Source organism: Pleuronectes platessa, chromosome 8, assembly GCF_947347685.1.
Source record: "Pleuronectes platessa chromosome 8, fPlePla1.1, whole genome shotgun sequence".
Lineage (NCBI taxonomy): Eukaryota > Metazoa > Chordata > Actinopteri > Pleuronectiformes > Pleuronectidae > Pleuronectes > Pleuronectes platessa.
The window spans coordinates 10,222,376-10,248,203 of record NC_070633.1 but is presented as its reverse complement, the minus strand read 5'-3'; the positions used below and the strand labels follow the sequence as shown (position 1 = coordinate 10,248,203).

Sequence of the window (25,828 nt, the reverse complement as noted above, 5' to 3'; positions counted from 1 at the left end):
TTTACATCACAAAAAGGAAGAAACAGCAGAAATGAGCTGGCACCTGGTTTCATTTGCTACCACCCAGAGGAAACCTCATCCTCAGATACAATAACACATAACAGCACCGGATAAGAAAGAAAGCACAAATAGCGTTTTATTTAGCATCAGTCACATGCATTCAAATACAGCTTTGACAGTTGCAATCTAGCTTATCTAAAGTTGTTTTTAGTTGAGACTGGGGTTTGAGGGCAGGATATATGATAAAAAAAAACAAGCACCAGTTCCTACCTGGGGCAGCAGACATTAGATTCACTCTCATGAAGCATAGATATAAACCATTTCAGTTCAAAGTATTGATCCAAAGGACATGGAGGTCAATGCTCTTTAGCGTGAAATCATCTTGTGATATCAAGTTTAACACAATGCAACATGGATATGTTTGTGTTTGTCATGTTAAGCTATTTCCTTTCTATTTATTCTACTCCCTGTCTGAGTAGTAACTCTCCATGCTCAACACCCTGTGAGGTGCTGCGCGCTGTCTTGGGGAGTTAATCGGTGAGGAGAGGAACGAGGAGGAGAAGGAGGAGGTGCGTCGGGTGAGGTGGTGCCTGAACTCGGCTGTCAGAAAATAATAGAGCAGGGGGTTGAGGCAGCAGCTCAGGCTCGCTATGCACAGAGACACCGGGTGGAACTGACCCACAGCCTGTCTGGTGCGGCAGTGGGTCACCAGGTCCTGTGACACCATCAGGTAGAGCAGGAAGTTAATGTGGTAGGGGGCGAAGCAAAACAGAAAAAGGGCAGAGCAGCCCAGCACCATCCGCAGGGCGCGTTGCTTCTCACCGTTGGTCAGCCTGTCGTGGACTTTATCCGTCTGACCGTTGGAGGTGACTGACTGAAGTCGGCTGCGTGCTGAGGAGTTCGGAGTGGTTGAGCTTTGCTCATCCCGGGTCTGTCTTTGGTTGAGGGACTGGACAATGCGGATGGAGCTGTAAGTGATGCAGGTCAAAGGAATGAGGAAACCAAACAGCTCAGCTAGAGCCATCATGGTTACAGCCAGAGAAGGAGGCAGACGCCGCATGGGCAAGTCTTTAAAACAACCCACTTTGACAGAACTGGGATGAGAGACTGGCACTAGTCCAGTGGGGCTTACAATCCAATATGGTTCCAGTTTGGTGTAACCTAAGGGATGTTGGGTAGAAGTGGCATCCAAAATATCAGACATGTTATAGATTGTCTGTGTACTGACGCCGGCACTGGTGACACTACTGCTGCTCCGCATCAGAATGAAAGGCGAGCAGGCCAAGCTGACCACAACCCACACTATAACGCTGATCAACAGGTCGTAGCGCCGTCTCCACTGACGAGCAGCGAACGGGTTGAGCAGGAAGACGCAGCGCTGCACGCTGATACACACCTGGAAACACAGAAAACAATGACATGAAATCTTCTGCCACTTTTACAGACAGTAGGGGAGAGCGGGGTAATGTGGGAATTTTTTTACATTTGCTCCCCTCTAGGCGAGCTAAAATGATATATCAGTAAAATTTACACATTGCCCATTAATTCAGGATGTTTTCTGGCAATGGAAATGATCAGAATGTCTTCAGGACAAAGGGCAGTGAAAATATGATTGTTTAAAAAAAAAGTGGTCTAGTGTCTCGCTTTACCCCAGCTAAGGGGGTAAAGCTACCATAACAGCAAAAGTTGTAATAGTTAAAATCCTGACAGCTAGATTGACAACCACACATTCCAAAACTAATATTGGACTAGTAACAGAATCATGGGGATTGGTCAATTAAGCACATTTATGATTATTATGAATCATGTGATCTCTTGCACACCCTAGCTTACCGGCACATTGCTTCTCTGTCCAATTGGCAGGGACAGGGATATTGTTTTTCTCTGCGTATTCAAATGCCAGTTCACGGCACTAAACTGGAGCAAGGCCATGGAACTGGTCAGCTAGTTGTTTCAAGTGTTTGGCAAGCTCCTCCTCCATCTCATCTGTGAATATTCTCTTTGCCTCAGCTACTGCACCCCAGGCTACTGATTTTACTTTCACTTTCTCTTTTTTCTTAATGAATCTTTAGAGGGTTGTCTTATCAATATTTCAATCCATTCCAGCTTTTCTTAAGGACTTCTTTCCTTGCATGACCTCAGCGGCTGCACTCTCCATCTCTGCGAGGGGTGTTTGGCCCCAGGTTGTCTTCTTGGTGTGCAGTTTCTTGGCATGATGGCTTTTCTACAATGTTTATGACATTAAAAATAAAACATATATAATGTAATATTGTGGCGTGCACTCAGGGGTAAGTCCTCTCACCCAGTGGGTTGATGGGTAATGTTAGAGGCTGTAGCTATATATACTTCCCGTATGGGGAACATGTGCCAGTTCTTACTTGCTACTGAATAAACCACAGTAAACAGTACCTGCGTCTCTGCCTTTCCTTGTCTTGCCACATTGGTGACCCCGTTTTTTGGACATGTTCGAGGTAGAGGAGGATAGTGTCCCTTCCTCATCGGGGGAAGACGTATTTTCTTCCCCGGCGCCCGTGGACCGTGTCTCCACAACGACCATGGCGCCGCAGCTTCCGCGATCGACCAGCTCCGCGGAGCACGTTAAACTGCCGGAGTTTTGGCAGAACGACCCCGCGCCGTGGTTTCTGCACGTCGAGGCTCTTTTCCATCTGCGAGGAGTAACGGCAGATGACTCCAGGTATTTTTTGGTGGTCGCGGCTTTGGACCAGCAATCCACCCGGCGCGTGATGCAGTTCCTGCGAGCCCCGCCGCTGCGCGGAAAGTACGCCGCCCTCAAGCAGCTTCTCCTCCGGCGCTACAGCTTGTCAGCCGCGGAGAGAGCGGACAAGCTACTGTCGCTTCCCGGTTTGGGCGATGGTTCGGCAGTGGACCTGATGGACGAGATGCTGTCGTTGCTTGGCTCCGAGGATGATGGTTTCCTGTTCCCGCACATCTTTCTGCGCCAGCTCCCGCGGCAGGTGGGCGTAGCCCTCGCCAACTCTTCTTGTTTGGCGGCCGGCGACTTCCGTGGATTATCTGAGCAGGCGGACCGGATCCTGCTGACTTCGAGGAACGTCTCCGTGCAGAGTGTGGCCGTGGAGTTCTTGCAGCCGACGTTGGAGGACGAGGTTCCGGCATTGACGGCTGCAGTTTCCACCCGCAGACAGCGCGGCCAGCTGTGTTTCTTCCATCAGCGCTTCGGCAGCAAGGCGCGGTTCCTTTGCCCTCGAAGGTGCATGCAGTTGCGGATTTTCCCCGTCCGGTCTCAGTCAGGTCGCTACAGGGGTTTTTGGGCATGGTAAACTTTTACAATCGTTTCTTGCCTCGTGCGGCCCAACTCCTGCAACCATTGTATGGTGCTTTGAAGCTTAAGAAAGCCAAGGACCAGGTTGACTGGACCCCTGTGAGGATCCAGGCTTTTGAGGGGGCTAAGGCTGCCCTGGCTAACGCGGCGCTTCTGGCGCACCCCGCGTCTCGGGCGCCCATCGCCCTCACGACCGATGCTTCGGATGTGGCTGTCGGTGCAGTTGTTGAACAGCGTGTTGCGGGTGCGTGGCAGCCCCTTGCATTTTTTAGCCGCGGTTTGCGAGACAGTGAGCGAAAATACAGCGTGTTTGACCGGGAACTGTTAGCGTTGTACCTGGCTACGCGTCATTTCCGTTTCCTGCTGGAAGGCCGCCCTTTCACAGCCTATGTTGACCACAAACCATTGACGTTTGCTATGGCGAAGGTGACAGAGCCATGGTCTGCTCGCCAGCAGCGCCATCTAGCGGCGGTCTCCGAATTCACAACGGACATCCAACATGTGGCGGGTAAAGCGAACCCGGTGGCAGACTGCCTGTCGCGGGTGCTGGTGTGCCCTGTGCATCTTGGGGTTGATTTTTCAGCACTGGCTGCCGATCAACCTGGGGACCCGGGTATCGTTGCACTGAGAGCTGCGAGTACCGGTCTGGAGCTGGAGGAGGCAGTGGTGCAAAATGGTGGGCCTGCCCTCCTTTGCGACGTCTCCACGGGCCGCCCCCGCCCGGTGGTGCCGGTTGCTTGGCGCCGTCGGGTCTTTGATATGGTGCACTCTCTTTCTCATCCGGGTGTCCGGGCGTCGGTGAAGTTGGTGTCTTCGAAGTTTGTGTGGCCTGGCCTTCGCAAAGAGGTCAAAGAGTGGGCGGCCACATGTGTGGCGTGTCAGCGCGCTAAAGTTCACCAGCACACTAGGGCGCCCCTCGAGCCATTTTTGATTCCGGCCAAGCGTTTTGATCATGTGCATATCGACCTTGTGGGGCCTCTTCCCCCTTCCCAGGGTTTTACACATCTCCTTACCATGGTAGATCGGACCACTAGGTGGCCAGAGGCGGTTCCTCTGTCTTCCACGACATCTGCGGACGTGGCACGCGCTTTTCTTTCAGCTTGGGTCTCACGTTTTGGTGCACCGTCTGATATCACCTCTGACAGAGGCCCGCAGTTCATTTCGGATCTCTGGTCGGCGCTAGCAAAGTCTTTGGGCACACAGGTTCACCGTACCACTGCCTACCACCCCCAGGCTAACGGTTTGTGTGAACGTTTTCACCGGTCGCATTGCGGGCTGCGCTCTCAGACGCGAACTGGTTGGATCGGTTGCCGTGGGTGATGCTCGGGTTGCGCTCGGCTCCTAAGGCTGACCTGGATGCCTCGCCTGCAGAGTTGGTGCTCGGTCAGCCGCTCCGCGTCCCAGGGGAGTTTCTGCCTCAGAGCTCGGCCCCCTTTCCGGTTCCTGTTGCGCGTCCTGCGTCACAGGCCGCTTGTGCACCGGTGTCCATGCTTCATTTTTCTCCTCGGTCTTTCGTGCCAACGGATCTCGCGACCACTCGGTTTGTTTTCGTGCGTCACGATGCTCACCGGTTTCCCCTCCAGCCCCCGTATGACGGCCCGTTTAGAGTGTTAGAGGCGGGTTCTAAAAGTTTCATTCTGGACATGGGCGGGCGCAGGGAGCGCGTTTCGTTAGACAGGCTTAAGCCAGCTCATCTGTTGGCCGGCAAAGAGGTGCTACCGGCCCGGGTTCCCCGTCGTGGTCGCCCCCCTTCTAAGACCCCTGTGTTGTTTTCTCCAGTTGTGCCTCCTGATCCTGTGCCTGTTGTAAATGATGTCCCTTCTGCCTGTTCCACCCCTGCGTTTGCGGACGGGGGTCGGCGTAGCCGTTATGGTCGCCTCGTTAAACCCCCTGAGAGGTACTGACTTTTGTCCCATTTTTTTTTTCCCTCTGGGTGTTCGGGGGGGGGCTGTGTGGCATGCACTCAGGGGTGTGTCCTCTCACCCAGTGGGTTGATGGGTAATGTTAGAGGCTGTAGCTATATATACTTCCCGTATGGGGAACATGTGCCAGTTCTTACTTGCTACTGAATAAACCACAGTAAACAGTACCTGCGTCTCTGCCTTTCCTTGTCTTGCCACAATATAACACTAAAATATGTTTAAGACTAAACTTAACTTGTGCTTCATGGTGGGGTAAAGTGAGACACTGTCCCACTTTACCCCGCAGCATTTGTCCCATTGCCCCACAGCCACCGTTTTAGAAAAACAACATCTCTTAGCAATTCAGGCTAATCTTCAGCTAGCATCAATCACATGGTTTTATATGTTGGAGGTTCACCAACATGTATGATATAAGTTTTTCTACCTGATTCAATTTGTTTGAAACAACAGTTCATTAAGTTCAGAGCAAGAACATTTACTTTTACATGCAAAAAACATTTTTTTGTGAAAAAACATACTTTCCACAGCACCACCACCAACTTCTCCTTCATGGCAAGGGGGGAATGGGAGGGGCTTGAACACATAATGGTCAAATGACCACAAATGTGTTCCGTTGCCTAGATACAGGGGGTGTCTCACATTACCCTATGTCCCACATTACCCCGCTCTCCCCTACAACTGTTCACTGACAAGTGAGGAAAATGGAGTCAGTGGTTTAAATGAGATACTATCTCATTAATATGACTTAGTATATCATTATTATGAGATAGTATCTAATTACTATGACTTACTAATAATAATAATAATGAGATAGTATGTCATTATTATGACTTAGTTTCTCATTATTATGGGATACTATCGCATTATTATGACTTGGTCTCTCATAATTATAACTTAAATGTTCAATCTATTTAGCACGCGAGAAACAACAGTCGGCTGATTTGACAATGCAAACATGAGAGGCGGCTGGCTTGACCACGGTCTCTCAACCATGGCTCCCCTGCTCTGCTGCAGTTAGAGTAACAGTCAGTATTAGCAGTCAGTATATAATAATAATGAGATATTAAGTCATAATTATGAGATTCTATCAGTGTTTTAGCCCAGGCGACCACTTCTTCAATCGTAGTAAACAAAAGAAAAAACATAAAATGCCTCCATAATGCTCGTGTGGTGTCATTGGCAAGCCCCAACATTCATATTCCATTAAAAATTAGTGGACTGTGGCCTTGATAGTCGGCTAGTCTTCGACAAGTCTCTGAAACCACTACTGTCTGCTTACCAGAAACACAATGGCAGCGTACATGTTGAGGTACTTGAGGTAGAAGCAGAACAAGCAGAGGCCTCGTCCAAAAGGCCAGCTGTGTGTGAAGTAATAATAGATCCTGAGGGGCAGAGAGAGGATGTGGGCCAGGTCAGCTAATGCCAGGTTGATCATGAATATCACTGCCTTGGTCTTCTTACTGCAGAGCAACATAAAGAGGAGTTAGTCATGTCCAGAATATGTTTATCATTATATGAGTCTGCTATGTGTACCTGATATGTCTGCAGAGGACCCAGAGAGCAGTGGTGTTGAGCAGCAGGCCTGGGATGAAGAGCAGCAGGTAGAAATAGGTGTACATCGTCTCCATGCGCTCTTCCCAGAGGGTCGTGTTGTGGTTGCATGATGAAGAAGAGTTTACCAGGGACTCCTCCAACGACCCGGACGTTTTCAGAGACATTCTCTCACTCACACAGATTCTGGAAGAATAATTCAACAAACTTGACCTGCTGGTATATCTTCTTATTAACACTCCTGTAACACTGCCATTAAAATTAATTGTTGGCATGCATTGATAATACATTATAGTTTATGAAGTACACCGATCATTAGTGAGGCACCGTTTTGAATGTGTCAAATGTTTTAACTTGTGGCTTTACAATCGCATTAAGCCTTTTTCTGATGAGCTATAAATAAGCTATATGTCATTACTCATAATAGCCTTTGATTCTCAGGTCCTGACAAATCCCATTGGCTGGTGTTTCCTCTTTCATTCATGAGTGAAAGAGGATCTCAACCTAAACCCATGTAAACATTTATATCTCCACATCAGATGGATTTTATTAAGTGAGGAATTATCAAACTTTTTTTTAATATAAAGATTGTCCATAATGAACTACAGACAATACAAGTCAAGTTGGAGTACGGTGGCACAGAGTCGGTCTGACCTTTGAGTCTATAGGTATATTTACATAAGTGCTGTGTATTAAGGTACAGATTTGCTTTGCATGTACTTCTATTTCATACAACTTTAACTGATACCCCAAAACATAAAGAAATTAACATTATACTTTGTACTCCCATTGATTTATATTTATTATATATACATGCAAAAGATATGATTACCTTTTAAAATATGAGATTTTTTGGCTCCTTTATAGCAACTAAATTAAAACGCTACTATAGTATATATTATATATATATATTTATATTACATATAGACACTCAAGGGGGACATTATGAGCACTTGTACTACTGCTTGTGGTGGTTTAAGTATATCCTGCTATTGATTATACACTTTTACATGAGGATTATTTTCAATGCCGGGATTTTAGTTAATGCAATTTATGTCCCAGGGTATATTTCATGAAGTAAGGAAGTTAGTAAGAAACTGGTGATAAGTTTGTCTAAGCTAAGAACCTTATTACTGGCCCAAGAAAACATTTGAGTGTCCCTGATTTAGTACGTTCATGAAAACCCTGATAGAAAGTGTTAAGAATCAAAGAAGTCTTTGACTGTCTGAAGATTGCAACAGGAAACGAGAAAGGAGAAAGAAATATTATTGACTCTGCTTCTCACTGAAGCATCACCCTTCCTTCTTCCATTAAGACAACACCACACCCTTCCTCGCTTGCCCCAGAGAGGGAACAGAGAAACACTCAATGTTTTTTGCTGCTTTTACTGTAGTTTTGACTCTTAACTATTGGCAGTTGAAGCAGCCTGCTCCACTCAGCCAATGGACTCTGTGTTGTTATCTGTACAGTGAAGAAGTTGTGCAAGACTTTGGCGCAGTAAAATTGGTAACTTGCACTTTCTTAACGCTATTATGTAAGAAGCTTTCTTCAGTGTGATTTTTTTTTCATATAATGGTTTGAACTGCAAGACCCAACAGAGACAAGCTATACAAAACTTACTTTACATTTTAATCCTACTTTGACTTTGATAATATCTATAATATAAAACTCTAATATATCTATAAATATAGATATATTGAGATATATATATAAATATATGAGTTAAAAAGGATTTAATACATCTCCTGTCTTCAACAAAATGTGAAGCATGACTTTGATCACAAATCAGCAGCCACAGCTCAGCAGTTACTGCCTACACACATTATCTCTTAGCAAAGACTGTGCTATTACCTTGTATTATTGTCTCTGAGTGATCATGGATAGAGAGGAGAGGTCAGTCCTACCAGGTCAGCGACCACCAGTGACCACATGCTTCACGCTCCTCTGCGAACATCACACTGACGACAACACTGTGCTCCTCCAGCTGCATGCACGGATGCAAAAGGGGGTCAGCTGCAAATCTTGATGGCGCACTTTGCACCCTGAAGAAAAAGCTGTCAGAGTCTGCATGTGAAAAAGTGGTGCAGTTTGACTGTGATGTGGCATCAGGAGGGTGGTGTCCGGTTTGAGATGTTCTCGACTGTCTCTCAGTTTCTTGTGTATGACAGGAAGAGGAAGTTCTGAGCACCCGCATGTGCCTGTATTTCTGCCGTCTGTGACATCATCAAGGCGCTGGCAAATTAAAGTACTTATAACACAGACAGTTAGATATTGCCCTCGCTTACATCAGAAGCAGGTGATCTGCTCAGAAGGTATAGCACAGTCTGAGGGCACCATGCAGTTTGTTTACATCTACCCTGCTGCACTGTATGGTCTTGCAAATGGCTCAATTTGCATACTGCAGTTTTTGGAGTTGTGACAAAATTAAGAGCCTCCATTTGCTTCCTCAATCAGATTGAACACTTCCTTTTTTAAAGCTGATGTTGATCAACAAGTTCAGAGGTGTCAAGTAACGAAGTACAAATACTCCGTTACCTTACTTAAGTAGACATTTTGGGTATCTATACTTTACTGGAGTATTTATTTTTCAGACGACTTTTTACTTCTACTCCTTACATTTTCACGCAAATATCTGTACTTTCTACTCCTTACATTTTAAAAATAGCCTCGTTACTCCTATTTCATTTTGGCTTGTTTTCATTCCGGTTTGTCATCGTTCAAAAACACCCCAAAAAAAGGGGTTCCGAGAAGGAGGAGAGCAAAGCCAGAGCTGCGTGGGGCACCTTCCTCGCCGCATCCGTCATCCTACCGCCTCCGCTGACGCACCTCGCTGTCAGGTCCGTCGACCTGACGTCGTCCGTCCGTCGTCCGTCGAACCTGATCCTTCCGCAGGTTCACCTACGGAAACCTTGTTACGACTTTTACTTCGTCTAGATAGTCAAGTTTGATCGTCTTCTCGGCGCTCCGCCAGGGCCGTTACCGACTCCGGCGGGGCCGATTCGAGGACCTCACTAAACCATCCAATCGGTAGTAGCGACGGGCGGTGTGTACAAAGGGCAGGGCCTCAGCAGCCTGTGAAAGACTGTTGAGTGTTGCAGGGCTCATCTTCAGGCCAGGTAGAGCATGCATAGGCTCAAATAACTTTGAGAACCTGCTGCTTTTGCGGCTGAACAAAGCCTATCGGTAGTGTTGTTGTACATACAGGTTTAGCACAAAGGTCTCAAGTTCTCTTTCAATAAAGGTTATTGATAACATTCCACTGAAGTTTGACTTTTTGCATTATTACAATACTTATTGGCAGCTAGTTATCATGTATTTCACTCCATGAAACGCATGTTAATGCTTAGTAGTACACATATGGTACTATAATGTATTTACATAAAAAAAATCCCCTTACATTACTTTTACTTTTATACTTTAAGTAGTTTTGAAACCAGTACTTTTACACTTTTACTTAAGTAAAAAGCTTGAGTGGATACTTCAACTTCTACAAAAGTATTTTTAAACCCTAGTATCTATACTTCTACTTGAGTAATGAATGGGAATACTTTTGAAACCTCTGAACAAGTTTATATCGTAAGGTCGGTTTGTGTTTGGATATTTAAATGTTGTGCTTTAAACTTAATTTAACTAGATTTCAGTAGCGACTGATCTTTAGAGGAGGTTATTCACACTTTTGCAGTCAAGTCATGGTTTCAGTTGTGTTTTCCATCCTGTTGGTTCCCGGGATCCATGAGGCACCTATGTGTATGAGACTCTCTCGCTTCCTGTGCTGCTACCTCTTGGTTTCACTTCAACACAGGTCAACATGAAACCAAGTCAGGCCGACATTCAGGAAACATGTCAAACAAAGAGAAACATGTCAGTGGCCTTCAGTTTGGTGTTTGTTCCAGCTTATGGCCACTAGAGGTCAGAACAACCCAACTCTCACGTCCCAAGTATCCAGCTGTTTTCCTTCTGCACTCAGAGGAGCGCAATGCTCTAAATGAGACGTTTGAAAGTTTAAATATTTAAGTGTCTTCTGCTGCAACATTCTGTGTCACATTCTTGTCACGAACCACTCAAGGGTAATGGCGAGCTCTTCACTATGTCCTCCCTACCACTCCTCTTGTTTCCTGCTCTACTTCTAGCCTCCTTGACCCCAGTCGCGTCCATCTAGTTTTGTCTCTGTGTCTGTTGCTGGATACACGTGGCCACATCACTCACACGTCCAGATAGGGTTGCTAGGATCACTAGATTTTCTTTCACACCCTGTACATACCACAGGCACCTTATGCATTCCCAAGTATGGCCATGAATCTCCAGCTCTATGAAAGAATGGATAAACAACTTGTACAAACACTTTGTATAATGGCCTAGACAGAAGTCAATTCATTCACCAGCAGGAGCTTTAGTGTGTGTATAGAAACATAAAGACCGGTCCATATTGAAGCAGCTGTCACTGTAAACACCAGCTTAGTTTTATCATGTGTCCTAGTAAGGAAAGTATTGCTAGAAGCTTGTTCCTAAAGTAACTTTTCTCAGTTAAGTAACTACAGCTAGAGAATTAATGGCTAACAAGCTGGCTAACTAATTCACAGTAGTTATGTTAGTTTCTTTCTACTTTCTCAGTAATTAAGCTATTTTAAATAAAAGTTTTCCAGACTATCAAGTTCGCTCAAATATGCTAACTAGAAAATAGCTTCCATGTTTATTAAAAACGACATCTAGCTCCCTCTATCTCCTCATCAGACTCCATACAAAGATTCATATCATTACAGTTCTGTAAAAGTGAAGCCAAAGTGTCTTGATCTCCACCTGGTGGTTGGGTGAAGCATAGATCATAAAACCTGCCTTTTCTATGTTAGTGGATGGGACATGGACAAAACTAACAATTCGAAGAATAAATCAAATCAATCATCTAAAAGTTTTTATTTTTTCCTTTTAGGAAGATAATGTAACGTTGATGTGTGTGTTCATTTTCTGAAATCTGATTTGAATTAGTTCTGTGATGTGAATAAAAGCAGGGTGGAGCATCATGATTGACAGTCGAGGCCGACTCGTGATTGGGTGAGCATGTGCATAGACAGGACCTCACTACTCCTGCTTCATCCCACGTTCACTACTGCACAGACTGACTTAAACGCACACAATGGCAGATTTTGTGTCTGAGATATTTTGGCTTGATTTCTGGATAATGGGAAGTAGTGGTGACGTATTGTCCATCTAAATATACAGTCTAAGTATTTGCACCATAGATTCTCATTTCACAACTGTCTACAAACCAAACCTCATCTATGGAGCTGTTTGTACTCTGACAGTGGGTGAGATGTGGATGGTACAAAACAAGCAAATAAGCATAGCCCCTCCTCGCTCTTAACTTTCAGAACTCTCAAGACAGACCAAGAGAGTTTTGTCGTGAATACATGGTCAACTACTGATTTAGCTGAGGTCCCACATGATAAAGGTTGATTTACTGATTGTAAATTTGGAAAAGGGGTTTTACCGAACGACCATCGGATTCCTTTACACAGTCCCAAACCTCTGATTCTGCTGACTCATTATTAGTGCTTCATGCAGCATAACACTGTGATTGGGGACTTTTGAGTGTGTGCGCGTAGCTATGTGTAAGCGACTTTGAGCAGATCTGCAGTCTACGGCCAGATTAAGACAGCGAGATCTCATTCAGAGGCAAACAATGGACAATTACTTTAGTCATAATAAGCATTTGGCCTGTGACACAGCACACAGGCCATGGTGGTCCTCCACCAGATCAGTGCTGCCCTCTCCTCCGAGGACAAGCCCACATCGGCTTCTTGGTGAAAATCAAGATCCGGGATAGAAAAACTCCTCCATGGGTTCAAACAGTCACGCTGACAAAGGCCAGATTGACTGGACCAACCGACACAGAAATAATAAATACTGCCAGAGAAGCATTTCAAAATAGACATTTAATGGCCTCAAACTTCAACATGACTCACCACACTAGAAGTGTCATAACATTAATGTCTAAAATAATATAATACAGCGTGAAAGCTTGAGCTTTATAACAATAAGACCTAAGGGCTCAGTTTGTTACAAAAGTATTTATTAGTGTATTTCAACAATGAGGACGGAATTTTCCATCTTATCCAGTGAATTTGTGAGTGTTTGTGCGTGTTAAGCCTGAGTGGTGATGTATGGGAGTCTCTTTTAGAGTCTCTGCATGTCTCTACACTTTCAAAATAGTCGTGATTTGTGTGGTTCTCTGGTCCCTGTGGCTTTCTCTCATAATAAACACAGATACATTCCTGTGTTCTCCTGTGGCGGATTAATCCGTAAAGCCCAGGCCATACCTCAGGACTTACCTCAGGACTTAACTAATCTGCTGAGCTATGTGTTTGTCACTTCCAGGACCAAACAGCTGATTGCTTATTTCCCCCCAAATCAGGGCTCATGTCTTTGAAAACCCACCATGTTCTTCTTTCTCTTCCATGTTCCCTGCTGAATCAGAACTGACTTTCAGACACATTTGCCTCTTTTCCATTGCTGGCTACAGTGTGTGTGTCTTCAGGGAGAGTGTCTGTGGTGTCCTGGGTCTCTGGGTCACTGCGAGGGATGCTCTCAGGTCGAGAGCCTGACCCTTTTCCTCCCAGGGTCAAGCTTTTCTGGAAGCTCTCTGAGGTGAAATAGTAGACCACAGGGTCCAGACAGCAGTTGAGGCTGGCCAGGCACAGCGTGATCGGGTAAAGAGTTCGAGCAAATCGCTCTATGGCGCAGTTAGCCAGGGCCTGGGTCCGCACCAGGGCATAAAGGAAGAGAATAGAGTTGTAAGGCACGAAGCATATGATGAAGATGCCCAGATGCACCACGATCATCCGTAAGACGCGTCTCTTGCTGTCGCAGCCGTGACCAACAGTTGCAGGGCGACGCAGAGTCCTCAGTACCAGTGAGGAACATACCAAGTTGACCAGCAGGGGAATGAGGAAGCCCACGATCTGGGATAATAATGAAAAGAGTAAGAAAACTTCACTTTCTATCAAAATTGTATGTATACATGGTGTGCATGTAATACTGTGTGACTTTGAGCCCATTGCAGCTCACTCACCTCAATAAAGATGGTGATTTTGGACAGGTAGGTCTTCCAGGTGCTCTGAGAGAAGCCCTCGAAGCATTTGGTGGCTTTGTTTTTGCTGTTGATTGTTGAGAAGAAGGTCACTGATATTCCTCCGCCCACGATTGTCAGCCACACGGCAGCACACACCAGCGCCGCATTCCTGCGTGTGCGTATAGAGCGTGAGCGGAAAGGGTAGACTATTGCCAGGAAGCGGTCTACACTGATGCAGGTGAGGAAGAGCATGCTGCCGTAGATGTTGGTGATGAAGGCCGTTCCCGATATTTTACAAAGTCCATCTCCAAACAGCCAGTTGCGTCTAACATTGTAGAAGACCTTGAACGGCAGCGTGAAAACAAACACTAAATCGGATAAAGCTAAGTTAGTCATAAACATTGTGGTCTCATTGCGCATCTTCATCCGGAAGCAGAATACAAAGAGGGCAGCACAGTTGGTGATCAGGCCCAAGACAAAGACCACGCTATAGACCACAGAGTACAAGTTGTACTTAAAGGAGTCGTCAATCCTGCAGTTCTCCATTCCGGTCTCATTGAGCACCAGGCTAGCCATGGCGACGGCTTAAATAGGGAGGGAAGCGCCGCGGAACAAGGGAACTCCAAAGCCGCGGGAGATGGGTCAAGTTGGGGCGGATGTTTGGGGATCGGAGGCGTCAGCGGGGGATCCACCAGTCAAGGCCCCTCTGAGCCATCGTGGACATTCAGACACACAAATGGAGACAGAGACAGTCAGGATGCACGGCTGCCAGGCTGCTCAATCCTCCTGTGGAGAGAAGAGGAAAAAACAGACGGTCACTTCCTCACAATAAAAGTTACTGACACAGACACAAACAATTCCAGTTCTCCATAGGATGAAGCATCAGGTGCAAACCTTAAACATTACCCCATTCAACAAAGGATAACATTTGAAATTTCATTTTAAGAATATAGACTGTATGCATTATGTGACACAATTGTAAATTACTGTACCATTTAATTACAAATTGTGTAGGATATTTTCTACAAATAATGGAGGTTGTATTTGTAACAAGATAGAAATGCATAGAATAATTTTACAGGTAAATAATTGATTTAGCTATTTCTCAATATAATTTTCCAGATTTATTATGAAACTTGAATAATCTTTCTTTTTAACATCATCAGATTAACACAAGTTGCAGCACCATCAGCCTGATGAAAACACAGCAGTATCACTGCTTCTGGTTATGTTGGCCAAGGAGCTATTGTTTGCACTGCTGTTTGTTTGTCAGTCTGAGTCTCTCAGCAGAATCAAACACTACAGAACGACGTCCATCAAATTCTGTGGAGGGGTGGGGCAAGACCAAAAGAAAAGCCCATTACAAATTTGGAGCCAGGGTTTGTTTAATGACCTTCTTTCACACGGCAGGATAGGGATTTAGCTTTGGTGGAGGTATGGAATCCCCAAGCATCCTAGTGTTAGGTTGGTCCAGTCTTTGCTTTATGTTTCATTTAACTTTGCAGTATTTACACTTTGTTTTTTTCCAACGCAGCCTGTTTTTGGAGATTATTTTGTCTCTGCATCCCGCCTGTTCTCTGACCTCTGTTCTCAGTCCTGCCAGGATCATCTACTGCTCTCTGTAATCTGCCACGCTCCGCCTGCTCCTCAGCCACTCTCTCCCTCCGAAAACCACTCTGACCTGGACCCTTTGTCACCTGTCTTCAGTAAACATCCCGTACTTACTCCGTTTTGTACAGCATATTATCATATTGTTCACAAAAGCTCCTTGTTTTACTTCCTCCATGGGGAATTAAACCCACTTACATTTTTGACTGTGGATGCAAATTATCAACCTAAACTGTCCATAACTTGTGTTATGCAAAAGAGAAAAAACAGAAGTGAGGTGGTCGGCCTTTAGCAGCACGTGTAATAAAACCCAGTGTCTGTGGAGGGGAGTGACTATCTGTCTTACACTAAAAACAAAGGCAATGCTGTGAGTGTGAGCAGTCCATCAGCGCTGTCCTGTGCCAGCTGCAGTGTGACATCTTTACTGCTTTTTCACACGCCTACCCCAAAAAGCTGCCTTACAATGCCTCCACTGTACCCGCCTGCACCCAACGCACACTTACATATGCACAAGTCTCCACACGTGCATACACAAGTAGGCAAACACTTACATATGCCAGTCCTCTCACACACATGCACAAACACACACTGTAGGGTTCTATGTACTGTGGCTCCGGCCCAGGACCCCCGACAGTGGCTGGATTCATATTCTGCTGATGCGGTTTCTGCAGGGAGCCGAGCCTATACAACATTGAATTTGGCTGATATATGGTTTGTATTTGAAAAAAGAAAGAAGCGCCTCTACTGCAGACTTGTTGCACAGACATATTTAAACATGCTGTGGATTACTAGAAGTCCTCCTGAGGGATTTCAGTCCTGCGAGCATGTGTGTGTGTGTGTGTGTGTGTGTGTGTGTGTGTGTGTGTGTGTATGCTTCATGTACAGGTCATGGACAGCTGCACAGTCACTGGGTTTCCCCCTGCAGCCTGCGGCGGCGGCGGCAGTGACAGAAACAGGCCTCTGGGACCCGCTGATCTGAGCGGATCGGGTTCAGGCTCAGCTCACATCCAGCTGTTCCTTTCTCTCACATGCTGGGAGAAAGAAGACAGGGGAAGGGTCGAAGGTGGAGGACGAGCAGTCAGCCAGTACAGCTTATAGAGATAGTAATAGTTTAACAACTAAGGTCTAAGGACCATCACACACGAAATCCTCCAAATAGGAGGAATATGAGGTTCATGATCAGTTGAATAGCTGAACAATTAACCAATAATCCGCCAAATGATGGATAAATACTCTGTCCGATTTTTGAGAATTGATTAGGTCATTTTTATTTCATGGTTTCAGCTTTAAAAACTTTAATATCTGCTCAGGTGGAGGGATGCCTCCTCCCCCACTCACGCACAATGGCTAGAAGAAATCATGTCCCGCTTAAATTGGAGAAGGTTAGATACTCGCTTAAGCAATCAAGTGGGAGATTTCAGAAGGCATGGGGTCCTTTTCTTAATGCATTCAAGACTCTGTGAAAACCTGGACATTAGGTGCAGCTTAACAACACTATGTACTCTTTGCTTATGCTTATTTTCAGCGCAGCCTCTAGATGTGACAATGTGCTCATATTATTGTAGTGTATTGGCAGTGACTGGGAAGGGATTCTTTTTCATTTGAAGATTTTATTTTATATTTTCTCTTTCTTTTCTGTATAACGTTGCATTTTTTTTTTTTTCTGTTGTTACCTTGTGTTTTTTCTTTTTCCTGAAGTTATATTGCCCAATTCATGTCTTTCTGGACACATTGGTGTTGATTGTTGTACTCATGTTTACCTCCTGTCTCTGTAATGTTCATTCAGCATTGCACTTATATATATTGAAAATCCTTCAATAAACAGATTTTGATTTAAAAAAAACTTTAATATTTAAGGATTGTTGGTCAAACAAAACATTTTTAGATGTTACCTTGAGATCTGAGAACACATTATGGTAATTTTTCCTTCAAACCAAATAATGAATCAATACACAAACAAGTTTTTGGGTTTTTGAGCTTTGATTTCTGAATGAATTATATCATATCTATTGATAAGAACAAATCAAAATATTTGATGAGACTGAAAATAAAATGTTGGTGTTGATGGAACTTTTTGTGCCACACCATCATTTCTTGGTCTTGTGTGACAGTGAAGGTGGTTTTAATGTGATATACATTAAATCGACAATACCACTTAAAATATTAAATTCTTATGATAAAAACAAACGTCCCCTTGTTGTCTTGGCGTACATGTTGTGATTATGCTTTGATTCACTCAGCACACTATAATACACACTGGCACCTACACTCTGCGCACAGGACATTGAAAATACATAATCATGTTAATTTAATGTTTACCTATTTGTCCCTATTCAATTTGTAAAAGTCAAAAACTCTAAAGCAAAAAATCTGGTTTATTTAGAAACAGTAAACATTGAAGTGGGACAAATTGATCCCATGGATAAAGAGTTGTGTGTCAGCTGTAACAGGTGACATCTGGTCTCACACGATGACATGTTGTGGAGTAAGAAACGATGGGTACCAAGCAGCATGTTTGTTTCCCCTCGTGCGGGACGAGGCAGCTCAAAAGTTGCACACCGTGGTTTAGTCAGATCAACACAATATAAAACTGTACGGAGACAAACTTACACGCAGCTGAGTGGACGGTGACAGCTCAGCTCCTCCTGGAGCCTGATGTTTGTCAGTCTCACAGCAGCGGTTGTCCCAGGACTCGGTGTCCTTCAAGCCGAACTTCTCATCTCTCCGGATCCAAAAGCCAACGGGGCAGTTTGAGGCTGGAGCTGCAGCGCGTCCTGCTGCGGGGCTGCGAGTCTCTTCCTTCCATTAATCCGCCAAACGCGCAGGGACCGCACCGCACCGCCTGCTCGCTACCACACTCAGGAGCGTGCGTGTGAAATGTGCAGAGAGCTGGACAGGAAACGAGACAATAGCAGCTCAACTGGTGAGAGGGGAAGGAGGGGGTGTGAGCCGAGGGTTGTGGTGAAGGAGGGACAGAGGAGGTGAAGGTGGAAGGGACTCACACTCATTAAATAAATGACATCTCTGCTGTCACTGAATCCACTCTAAACAAATAATGCATTTGAGTAAAAAACAACAACTTCCAAATACTTATAAGTATAAATATCATTGTACTAGCTACAATTATTATATTTTTATTGTATTTCCATACTTTATACTTTTTCCATTCACATTTCAGATACATTCAGAGAGTTTTCAGGGTGTTACATTTTACACTTAATTCAATAAACAAGACCCTCCCTATTTATATTTTCTTAGAAGGACCTCCTTTAATTTGAGGCAAAGAACAACCTCTCCCCCAGATTTCTTTAATCGAGCATTGTTTCTGAGCAGGATAAAGACTGTATGCAAAGATAAACACATCCACCTACTATGAAGAAAAGAAGCCAGGTTACCAGGATACAAAGCTGCCATACTGCGCTTTTGAAGCTTGAGTCTGCACAGTAGCAATCGGTTAATGGTGGTACCCAGGTCCCTTCAATACACTTGCTCAACCAATCCCAAGTCAGCGTCAGCTGTCAATCATGACATTTCACATGATTTTATCAAACTTATCAACATTTTTATTTTGATCTTAAACATAGCAGTCTGATAAGATCTATTCCCAAAATGACAGAAACCTCCTTGAGAGATATGTATTGGAGGAATATGTTGACTTTTTATACTGGTCCAAGTCCCATCTACCAACGAGGAGACTGGATTTATGACCTACCTGTAGCCAGCTGCCAGATGATAATCAAGACCCTTTGGCTTCACTTTTGTTGAAGCCAAAGGGTCTTGCTGAGGGTTAAGGACAGAGGATGCCACACCCTGTTAAAGCCCTATGAGATGAATTGTAATTTGTGAATATGGGCTATACAAATAAAATTTGATTGATTGATTGATGACTTTTGGAGAGCCATCATGTTGTACATCTTTATATACAGTCTCTGGATGTTGGTGCTGGTGGTGGGGATGCTGAAGACCCTGCTTATTTATATCTTATTTGTAGCTTATACATGGGAAAACTCTCTTGCCTGAATAGCTTAATATAATAGATTTTGCCAAATATTGTTGCCGCAGTTTTGATAAAGCAGTTTACCTGTGTGGAATAATAAAGTTTTTTCTTTGTCTGACAAATAGTGAAAATTACACACACTATCCAAGTTCATCCCTCTTCTTGTGAATACTTTATCTCAAGGCGTCAGAGGATTTGTTCAAAGGTTCACTTGGACTGATTCGATTGTGAAGGTCAAGGTTGGTGTGACCTCCAAATACAAGTCTTTGGCCTAGTGAGACTCGCGATAATGGCTTGAGGGAATTCCCTGAAATTCTGCACAACATGACCCTCAGAGATGAATTCGATTTGGTCAGAGGTCAAAGATCAAGGTCATTCCAGCCTCACAAAACATTGGTTGTTTTTTTGCCACAACCCAATAATGAATGCTCTGATTATAAACTATTTCCAGACATGTTCAGATATAATGATATTGACTTTCCATGTCTAAAGGATCAACATTTAACCAAAAACACCATAACTTCGGAACAGATGAGGAGATTTTTGATCATTTGTTCTGCAACTTGACTGGTTGACAAAGACAAACAACAACAAGGATGTAAGGGCTGCTATGTAAACAGCTGTTACGGCTACTGAACATGTGAAACAGGCACCTGCTCCCAACAGACATGAACACTGTAATACTAAGATTCTATAGCTACCTGATTTGTATGAGATCAGACTTGTCTCTTTTCCCCATCAAATCAATTACATGATGCCTAAGTTGTGTGACAAAGGGAGATGGAGATGTTTCTCTCGAATTGTGCACAATGCATATTTGTTCCTTTGTTCTTTTCTTTTCTCTTCCTGGCTTCAAGAATGTATCAAATAGCTGAAAAATGGACGAGAGGGGAAAGGTGCAGCCAAGAAAGCCGAGACACTGGTGCTAATACGGCATCTTATGACTCTTGATATTGTTTACATATAACCTTAAGTGAGTCTAAAAACATACTCATAAACAAAACAACTTACAGATCCTCAGGGACTATAAAGCCTGTGTCTGATTAGTTTTAATCGGACATGAAGTGCTTATGTGTATCAGATAATAACTGAGCTTCCAACAGTGAGTAACTGGCATAACACTGTGGCTGGCCTCAGACCAACAGTTATGAGACTTTAAAATAAACCCAGCCGTGCAAAAAATAACCTCATATAAACAGAAGCTATAATTATAGTTCAGAACTGGGACGACATCTTCAGAGTCTGCGCCACAGACTCTTGCAGCAGCCACACTGGGATTCTAACTGTGATGCTCGATTCTTCAGAATAACATGGAGCTATTTCAGCTGATCAAAGTCCTGTCACACTATTGTTACCATACAACCTTCATGTCTGAGGCTACCAAGAGAGTTATTTTTAGCAGGGTGACAGGGCGGTGTGGGCCAGGTTTCCATTGTGTTCAGGCTGGCATGGGACTCATGTGTTTGTGTGTATGTATGTATGCGTGTGTGTGTGTGTGTGTGTGTGTGTGTGTGTGTGTGTGTGTGTGTGTGTGTGTGTGTGTGTGTGTGTGTGTGTGTGTGTGTGTGTGTGTGTGTGTGTGTGTGTGTATGCATGTGAGCGACAGTGAGAGAGGCAGTTGAAAGAAGGGAAGTGGTCTTTAGGGGTAGCGTCTGGCAGGCTGACCACTCGACAATAGCAGCAGGGAGGACAGGACATCCTGCCTACTCCACAAGCCCAACTCAGACCCACACTGACACACACAAACACACACACACACACACACACACACACACACATTCAACATGCACACACTGCCAGATGTCTTAGACCACTTGATTGTTGGTGTTGAAGAGTACTGAAATGTGTCACACTTTGCGGTGGAAAAATGTTTTTTCTAATGGCGTTTCATATCATGATTCGAATGTTATTGTTCATCTAGTCAAAAAATATTTTGAGATTTCATGTTATATCCTAAAAGGAGAAAGTATTTCAAATCCTACCCATAGGTGGATGATATCAAGTCTTGAAAGTGCCCTGATCGTCCTGTTCGCCCTCTGGTGGCTGAATACAGTATAGTTGTTAAACCCGTGCATCCCTAATGATAGTGGATGGAACATGGACCAAATAAAAATGTCAAATTACATGTCATATGCATTTTTTCGTATAGATTGTTTTCTGTAATTTTAGGTAGTGATTCCCAAATTGATGTTCCTCAAAGTGCAAATTTTCCTGGAAAATAGATAATCAAATGTGAAATGTTATGATCGACAGCTGAGTCTGACTCATGACTGTATTGGCGGAATCTTGATATCTGTCTAAAATGGCAGCGTTTGGATCCAGGAAGTTTTGTTTTCAAGATTCAAGATTACAGATTTGTATTATCAAATGCACAACAATAACATTAAGCAGTCGCTGGCAGTGAAATGCTTGAGTCACAGGCTCTCTTCTAGCAATGCTCAAGTAATTACAACCTAAAAAATAAAATAGAATATCAAAATTTTAAATAGAAAATAAAGTATATATATCTAAATATATATATAAACAGCTGAAGAGAAAATAAAACAACAATATTGCAATTTGTGCAATGTTGCAAATATGCAAATATGTCACGGTGCTAGTTTGGTGGAGTTATTGCAGTTCAGAGGAGTTTAAAAGTCTTATGGCCGGGGAGATGAAACTGTCTCTGAGCCTGGTGGCGCGGGCCCGGATGCTGCGGTACCGTCGGCCAGACGGCAGCAGGCAAAAATGTTGTATGGCTGGGGTGAAAGGGGTCTTTAATAATCCGTTATTCCGGTAGATGCATGATCTATCAACATATTTTATCATCAATCCTTCTGACATGTCGACAGTTTTCCATGTTTCAGTGTTTTGAGTTATTTCTTTTGATCTGCTATCGATAGTCACCAGGTTTTTTAAGTTTGGGGGGAAAAAAATTATGTTGACACTGATGCAAAGGTGAAACCCCAATAACAAATTAAACCCAGCCCCCCCCCCCCCCCCCCGCCCTTACATTTTAAAATAAAACTCTTCTTCACAACTATGATGATAAACTTGGGTCATGTCTGAAGGTTTCGCTTTCTTGTACATGCTCACATCCAAATGTTTGACTAGAATGACAAGATGAACCTTAACGTTTAATTGCTGCAGAAATCCCCCTGCAGTCCTCAAAGACACACACACACACACACACACACACTTGTCCCTCCTTATTCTCTGTTTGGTAACGGTAACTAAGCTGCACTGCCCCAGCCGAGGCTTTGTGAATCACACCAACCAGAACAAAGACCCCATTACTGCACCCCCCCCCCCCCCATCCTCCTCCTCCCTCTACCTCTCCCTCTCCCCCTCCACTCCCCTGTCCTGCTCTCTCTTTAATACGATGATGAGTGTATTTCCTTTGCTTTCCCCCCTCTGCCTCTGTCCATCCTCTCATTCACTGGCTCCAGGAGGGTTTAGGGGCAGCCCCGTCATGCCATACATACCTCTGCCCTGACAACAGATCTGCACAAAAGCAGCGAGGCCAGTACAACACAGGCGTCTCAGGCTTTACAGGCTTTATACACTGATATTAACATGACAGCAGTGGGGTCTCCTAAGTGTGTGTGTTTATGTCTGGAGCTTAGGACCTTAGTCCTTGCGAGCCAGCGTTCTGCTCTGACCTGCATGGGACTGAGGCTGCAGAGGGAGCCTGCAGACACTGCAGCCTGAGACCGAGCAGCGGCTGTTTACCCCAGCGCACTGATGGGTGCAGCATGAGCAGCCATGTATGAGCTCCGCAGACAGGCTGACCCTGGTCTGCATGTGCACAGAGGGCTGGCTGTTTGACTCCATGATATAATGGGCTGACGGGACTTAGTGCCTCCGGGCACTCACAGTAAAAAGTCAACTCAAAGTCAGACACAGTTTTGATCAGTTCAAGTCCTAACATGGTCTTCTTGGGGGGAAGATTGGCATAACCTAATTATATAATTGGATTTACTTCTATTCAAATTGAAAAAGCAGAAAGAGGCTTTGTGTTGCCAGAGCTGTAGCCAAGAGTCACCCAAACATCAAGATCACACAAAGGGGAAATTCTCAATATTATTTAGTTGAACTATTTTCAGACTTTGCATCGATCTTTCCTAGAGGAATCTTTATGGGAAATTACAGCTTACAGATATTCCTGATAGTTAGTTCAAATGTGCAAATGTATACATTCCCCATGCATGATGGCTCATTGCTACACACTCAAGGCTTAAATGGACACGTTTAGCCACCTCTGAGTTTTTGCTGCATTGAAGGGTCAAAATATGTGCTGTGGAAAAAAAAGACCTACATTAGAACACAAGGTTTGTAAATGTAGAACATAAGGATGTTGTTATTCTGTGGCCATCATCTGGAAACAAGAAGTACTACATGTCCCAGGCAAATGGTGTATCTCACCACTGAATACTAATATTCTAAACCTCCCCCAGTCTAAAGGGGGCGCTGTTGAACCATGGATAAAGGCAGGAGGTAAGGGGGATTCAACCATTGGGCTGTATCATTTTACGATTGGGACTCAAAATATATGCGATAATATTTGTGTTCTTGCATTAAAGATTAGTCATATTTTGCTGGTCTTGAGAGATTCCATCTCATTATTGACTTTTTGTAACTAATTATCACAATTCACCTTATCACATTAAGGGGACACTTGAACCATGACTTCTTAAAGAGGACAAACAGGGAGTGTTGTTATTTTTTTGTTGTTGTTATATAGTCTGACCTCCCACTCAGTGCTACCTACCAATGCCAAACAGAGAGCATCATGGGAAAGAAGTGGCAAGGAGTTTTTCCTCAGTGTTCTTCTGCATCCTGTTGTTTCTTGGTTTCCGGCCTTCATTGATTACTTCCCAGGAACACTTGCAGTTGCACGCAGACACACACACACACACACACACACACACACACACACACACACACACACACACACACACACACACACGCACACACATACACTCGCTCATTAGCCTGGTGTAGAAGCTAAGTTCCAACTTGTTCCTCAAAGGGCAGTTAATCTGTATAGCTTTGTGCTTCTCTCTGCTGGACACAGCTAAACCTACATCAACAAAGTACTTAATTTGTTATTTTACTCTGACCTAAAACCAAACACAGAGTACACATTAATGTAACATCAGGGATGTTTATCTCTTCTATCTGTTTCCAAGCATTGACAGCAGCAGTGGCTGTGGTGAGGGATGTGGTTATACAAAGCACAGGCAATCAGTTTCTGTACATCTTTGGTCGTCTTTATCTTCATCTTTCAAATTGTCTGTTTACAGCAGTTGTCTTATGAGACCCATGTTTAACACTTGTGTCGTGCAGAAAATGTTGCTACCTGCGTGTGACTGTGTACGTGCTTGCGGGTGTTTGTATGTGTGTGTGTGTGTGTGTGTGTGTGTGTGTGTGTGTGTGTGTGTGTGTGTGTGTGCGTGTATGAGTGTGTGTGTGCGTGTGTGCGTGCGTGTGTGCGTGTGTGTGTGTGTGTGTGTGGTGGCTGACAGGGTGGATGCCAGACATTAAAAACAAATTAAGCCAGAGCAGTTTCCATTTAACAAAGCAAAATGAATCATCCCTCTTGTTGTAATACACTCCACATAAGTTTTGCTGTAAAAATGAATCACTGCTAAAAAAGTAAACAGGGACATTTTCTAGCAGGGTTAGGTGGGCAACATGACATACAAACACAATACAATTAGAGAGTGTAAGGATTAACATAACATTAAATTCTAATTGAGATGTTCAAGCGAACATTTTGTTCATTAGTGTTTTACTTTAACAGCCGGGGTTTTGTTCCACATTAAGCAATGGAGAGAAAAGTGTTTATGATACGAAATGTGAGATCAGCTTCTAAAGCATCTCAGATGCAAACAGAGGAAACTTTGGCTTGAAAATGCAACACAGAGCTACAATTCACCGCACATCTAGGCCTCCTGTTTTTATTATACATGTTTGTTGTAGCTTTTTATCGTGCGCATGTTTGAGGTTATATATTATCATAGTGGGGCTACATTTCATGGAATGGCCTCTTCATTTAAGGGATAGTTCACCAAAAAATTACAATTCAGTTATTGTCTACTAACCACTATGTCGATGGAGGGGTGGGTGAAGTGTCAGAGTCCACAAAACCCTTTTGGATTTTTAGGGGTAAACAATGTTGCAGCAGAATCCAATACAACATAACTAACTGGGGACCACTTCTTCAAACATAATAAAACAATAGAAAAAAACATAGCTTGCCTCCATACTGCTCGTGGGGCGTCATCAAAGTTTCCGGAGGCCCCGATATTCAAATTCGATTTAAATGGTTTCATATACACTTTGCAAATTTACAATTTCTAGTCATATGATAATTTTGAGGTCACTGTTGAATGTCACTT

At 44.0% G+C, this 25,828-nt stretch overlaps 2 protein-coding genes across 3 annotated transcripts; both read right to left on the bottom strand.

The window, feature by feature from the left end:
- Positions 1–111: 111 nt before the first annotated feature.
- On the bottom strand, positions 112–9,758 carry p2ry10 (P2Y receptor family member 10). 2 transcript variants are annotated; one of them, XM_053428196.1, is made up of 4 exons: positions 8,679–9,758; positions 6,757–6,960; positions 6,503–6,683; positions 112–1,396 (listed from the first exon to the last, which is right to left on the bottom strand). In XM_053428196.1, the coding sequence occupies exons 2-4, from the start codon at positions 6,939–6,941 to the stop codon at positions 461–463; spliced, it is 1,302 nt and encodes a 433-aa protein (XP_053284171.1). In that variant the 5' UTR covers positions 6,942–6,960; positions 8,679–9,758; the 3' UTR covers positions 112–460. The 2 variants fall into 2 exon arrangements, with proteins under 2 accessions (XP_053284171.1, XP_053284170.1); XM_053428195.1 differs by having other exon boundaries at positions 8,626–9,755.
- A 2,931-nt stretch (positions 9,759–12,689) lies between these two features.
- On the bottom strand, positions 12,690–18,301 carry lpar4 (lysophosphatidic acid receptor 4). The gene is made up of 3 exons (XM_053428867.1): positions 18,059–18,301; positions 13,841–14,626; positions 12,690–13,730 (listed from the first exon to the last, which is right to left on the bottom strand). The coding sequence occupies exons 2-3, from the start codon at positions 14,414–14,416 to the stop codon at positions 13,242–13,244; spliced, it is 1,065 nt and encodes a 354-aa protein (XP_053284842.1). The 5' UTR covers positions 14,417–14,626; positions 18,059–18,301; the 3' UTR covers positions 12,690–13,241.
- Positions 18,302–25,828: the final 7,527 nt, after the last annotated feature.